The sequence below is a fragment of the Notothenia coriiceps genome, unplaced genomic scaffold (assembly GCF_000735185.1).
Source record: "Notothenia coriiceps isolate Sejong01 unplaced genomic scaffold, NC01 NC01_scaffold00009998, whole genome shotgun sequence".
Taxonomy (NCBI): Eukaryota; Metazoa; Chordata; class Actinopteri; order Perciformes; family Nototheniidae; genus Notothenia; species Notothenia coriiceps.
Window position 1 is genome coordinate 2,714 of NW_011342699.1, and position 4,871 is coordinate 7,584.

General features: G+C 40.2%; 1 protein-coding gene across 1 annotated transcript in view; it reads right to left on the reverse strand.

The window, feature by feature from the left end:
* Positions 1-756: 756 nt before the first annotated feature.
* Positions 757-4,871, reverse strand: part of LOC104945751 (macrophage-stimulating protein receptor-like) — a 16,297-nt gene continuing 12,182 nt past the window's right edge. The window contains exons 3-10 of the mRNA XM_010771469.1: positions 4,018-4,212; positions 3,754-3,914; positions 2,784-2,919; positions 2,529-2,665; positions 2,126-2,305; positions 1,462-1,561; positions 1,157-1,375; positions 757-1,068 (exon numbers count right to left, since the gene is read on the reverse strand). Of these exons, the coding sequence (XP_010769771.1) occupies positions 901-1,068; positions 1,157-1,375; positions 1,462-1,561; positions 2,126-2,305; positions 2,529-2,665; positions 2,784-2,919; positions 3,754-3,914; positions 4,018-4,212 (1,296 nt within the window). The 3' untranslated portion in view covers positions 757-900. The remainder of the gene's footprint in view (positions 1,069-1,156; positions 1,376-1,461; positions 1,562-2,125; positions 2,306-2,528; positions 2,666-2,783; positions 2,920-3,753; positions 3,915-4,017; positions 4,213-4,871) is intronic.

A 4,871-nucleotide genomic window follows, 5' to 3' on the forward strand; every position in this document is an offset into this window, starting at 1 on the left:
GATATCCTTCACAGTAGACATTTGAACATATTGCTGATCACCACTTTCATTGAATTTTGGATGATTTAGTCAACTTTGTAACACCCATGGTGTTCCCGGTCAAACATGACCGCCATAAAGAAAAGGAATTAGTAACCATCCGGATCAGATAAAACACAGACACACACACACACACACACACACACACACACACACACACACACACACACACACACACACTCTCTCTAGATGTGTGTGTCCCCCCTTATGTGCCCAATCCCCCCATGTGAATCACACCTGGCACTCACAAACACACAATTTGATACATTTCCCGCTCTTTTGTGCCCATCCCCCCACATGAATCACACCTGGCACACGCAATACATGTTCAGTGTCTGTTCTTTGTATATTTACTGCAGTTGTTCATGTATACCAGTAGTCTGATAAAATATTTACAGTTTGAAAGGGTGTTCAATGAAATGTTGTGATGATTAATGTTTTTTGTGTTAATGTTATAGCAGTTAAAACAGGACCGGTCGAATTTGACCGTGAACACCAAAGTAAGGGGGGGGGGGAACGAAAACAATAGGAGGGTTAAAGCAATTGCCATGATCCTTTTTTCTGAGGTTTCTTCTTTATTTTGTAAAAAAAACGATTAAATAAAGTTATAGCAAGTGAAGTCGTAATGTTGTTGTTGTGTAGCACATATTTTTGCCACAGGAGACTGCCAGATGTTCTACATAGGACTAAAGGAATTCATGTTTTCTTCCAGGTGAGTCTAATTTCCGCATGCACGCTAAATACAAGCTGCCAGACGTAACTTATTTTTCCAACTGTTTCACAGATGTAACTAGTGAGGGGACTTCCTGGAGCCCCCTGTTGCATGCTCGTTTTACGAAAGACAGTCAGTTAATCATCATTTCAACTTCCCGCCTGATTTACCCTCACTGGCTGTCCTTCACTGAGGATGGTCATGTTCTTGGGGATCCTGCAGGTGATCTCATTATCCAGGACTTTAGCATCACAATCTACGCCTGCCACCGTCATGATGATGGTCATACAGGAGCTCACCAGATTCAGCTTCTGATGCTGTGCAAAGAGAAAAGACAATTTGAATAAATATATAACTTATTTTGTCAGAAATTCAAAACATAACACCGTCAGAGCTTTCTCTTACATGTAGTGACACTTCGTCAAAGCCAGGGTACAAATTCAGCACGTGTCCCTCTGTTTCAAAAGGTATGGGCTCTCCGTACGGATGATAGGAAAACTCTTTGTTCCAGAGTCCCAGCGCTCCGTCCATGTCGAAGGAAAGCTCTCCTTCCTCCGTCTCATCCCTCAGGAACACGGGGGAGACGCACTCCATCCTCGTGGGCAAGGACTTACCTATGCACTCCTGAAATAAAACAATGTGTTCGTACTTTAATGCCAGGTACGCAGATTCAAATACAACTGTGTTTGTTAATATAATGAACATTGTACCCTTGTCACAGGTTTCAAGTGCCTCTCATTGGGTTTGAAGCGGATGATGGTGCGGTAAACAGAGTCCAGGTTCTCCCCCCAGATCACAATCTTTGACCCCCTGCAATTCAGATACATGTCAGAGGGAGTCCTTATCATCAGAAGTGGAAGAAGTACTCAGATTATTTGCTTAAGTAAAAGTAGCAATACTGAAGTGTAAAAAAGTATTTGGTATATATACCAAAAGTAAATGTTCTCGTTGTGCATAATGTTCTATTTCAGCAACCTATATTTTAACATATTACATTTGAAAGAGTGCATCGATATGTTTGTCACTTTAATGTTTCACTTGGTAAATGTGTTTTTTAAAATCACATTATACACTGCTGGGTACAATAATATATCATAATGTATTAGTTGATTTATATTTTGTTTCAATAACCTAAATCTGCAAAGTAACTAACTTAAAAATACAGCGTTTGCCTACAAAATGTTGAAGTAAAATTAACAAAATGTACATAAAAATACTCAAGTACAAGTACCTAACTTTTCAATTAAGTACAGTACTTGAGTGAATGTACTTTGTAACATTTCACCACTGATTTTCACCTCTAGGGGGAAATGTGTTTCCTGTTAAATTTGTTATATGAAAAGAGGAAAAAAGATGGAGGTGTCAGTGGCGTACCTGTCGAAGCTACAGTCAGGCAGCACGGCTGTAATGATCGGGTTTTCTTTGTAGTAAAACACCTTTGTGGTGAGGATAGGAGACTTGTCGATGAAAACACTCAGAGGGACGTCCCTCACCTCTGAGATGGGCTGGGACAGACAGATGATGGAGGACACGTTGCTTTTGGGCTTTGTGACTCTGTGGAGAGACGGAGGTACGGGAATTACATGCCATAACAAGTAAGTATGCCATAAATCAATATATTTTGCAGGTTCAAAAAGTACAAAATACTTTAGTTCTGAGTCAGTCTTTGGATGCCAAGACCTGTCGCGTCACTCTGTATTTTCCCAAACCATAATTACAGTACACAGAAGTTAAGGATAGTGTAATGGAAACAGATGATAAATAGGTATTTCCAAACCTCTTTATCGGACAGTGAACATCATTGAGAGTGACTCTCCTCGTCTTCCCAGCATCCAAGTGAAGTCCAGTCACTGTGATGAGCGTACCCCCAACACGAGGCCCATAGTTGGGCTGGATATCTGTGATGTTGGGAGTCTGACAGGACAGTAAATGAAAGTTATTTGGCAAAGAAATGTCTTTGAAAAGTAGTAGCAGATTAGATTGTTTGAAAATGTAAAGCTTGTATGATGTAATCAATAACAGCAAGAATTACCACAAATATGAATCCTGGCATTTCTGCCTTCCCTTCAATAGAGTAGCGTCCCTCCACCTTGCCCTCATGCACCTCCACTGTAATGTTAACGGGTCTGGACAGCTCAGCGGCCCCGGAGCGAATCTTACACACCAAGCTGAAGAGCAGCGCCACAAAACACGAGTGTCAAGGACAAATGCAGTCACTGCAACACCAGCTTTCAAGTTAAAGAAATCCCCTGACTCTTGTGAATGCCTTAATAGAATTAGCTTATTGTGTAAAGAACATTATTATTTATTTGTAAGACTTCTTAACAGCACTAGCTGCGTAACTTCACTAAATGTGTCTTATGTGTTGTGTGTGTTAGCAAATGTTAGCATACTAAAATTCTAAACTAAGAAGGTAAACTTAAAGGTAAAAAAGACTACCTGATAAAAATCTGCATTTTAGCATTATCCTTGTGACTATTATAATACCATGATGCTGTTAGCTTCTTGCTACAGCAGTGTCTTTAGACTTGTAACGATTAAGTCGTTTTGTATCGTATGTGCCAAACACAATCCTAAATGCCAGTTTGTCCAGAAGCCCTTCATTTTAGAAAAAAAAACATATGAAGTAGCACTGACCAGAGTTTTGCTGTTTTTGCCATAAAAAATGTTTAGCCTAAAGTTGTTATTTTGTATTAATGTTTTATTTGCTCTGGCAGATGCATTTGCTATTTGGTCATCATCTCAAAAGCACCCCATGTTAGATGAATGTGAGTCAGATATTGTAGAGTTTCATCCTAGTCTCTACACAAACATACTTAATTGACTAAAACCTAGTCTGACAAAGTTGTGCTCTGTTTTTCTCACTTTCACAGAAAGCTTCTAGGAAAGAAATAATAACCAGATGTTTCTTTTTATTCTTTTACAGCGCAAGAAAATCCTGAGGGTACAATTTTACAACAACTACAACAGACTGTTCTTGGAACCAAAACAAAGACACTTACTGCGTGTTATTGCTTTTCACTGCAAGAACAGTGCAAGCAGTCTGCCCCAGTCGGACCTGGTGGGTTCTGGATGTGATGGCGGGTCTTAAAGGCGACTGAAACTCCCATCCACACACCGTGAACTCTGTTTGACCATCGGGAGGAGCAGTCCGTGGAGAGAACTGCGTCAATAAAGCAGAATCTATAGTGCCATCTTTAATTGAAAATGTTTTTATTAGTCGCACAAAGAGACGTTTTTCCCTTGGATTAGGAAACAAACCTCACCCCAGTGATCCCCGGCAGGCAGGACCCGTTCCTCCACTGACTTTGACACTCGCTCTCCCAGGAGCAAACTCCAGAGCACCAGCCACAGCCCATGAACTTAGGGGCTGTCAGGCAGATCGCACAGGTCAGGAAGTGTTGACAACCTGGTCCTCTCTGGGGCACCTGGATCATCTGAAACAGAGAGATTTTTAAACGGTAAAATATTCAGGTCATGTTTTTGGTTCCATTTATTCTTTTGTTTCTCTGTTGGTTTGCTCTACTGGCAGGATTTGCATGAAACTTGGTGGAAGCTGTAGCATGGGACAAAGAAGACCTCATTACATTTTAGAGTGGATCTGCATTGCAGTGCTTGGCTTTTAAAAAGTAAAACAATACTGGGCTTCATTTAGCACCAAGGCAAGGCAAGTCTATTTATATAGCACCTTTCAGTACGAGACAATTCAAAGTGTTTTACAAAATAAAATAAAAGAGATTTAAGAATAAATACAGTAAAAACACATTATATAATGGCATTTTACAACAGGCATTTCAAAGGCAAATATAAGTTATACAATACATGAATAAAAAGCAAACTGCAGTGCGAATATGAGCAGTTCAATTAAAAGCAGTTCAATTAAAAGCAGCGGCAAAAATACATGTTTTTAGTTTGGATTTGAAAATAGTAAGAGTTTCTGCGGACGTGCACGATTCAGGCAGTTTGTTCCAGATTGTCGGGGCATAATAGCTAAACGCTGCTTTTCCATGTTTTGTTCTTACAATCGGAACCGAGAGCAGACCCGTCCCAGAAGACCTGAGACACCTTGATGGTTCATAATTATGCAGGAGATCGTTGATATACTTTGGTCCTAACTGAG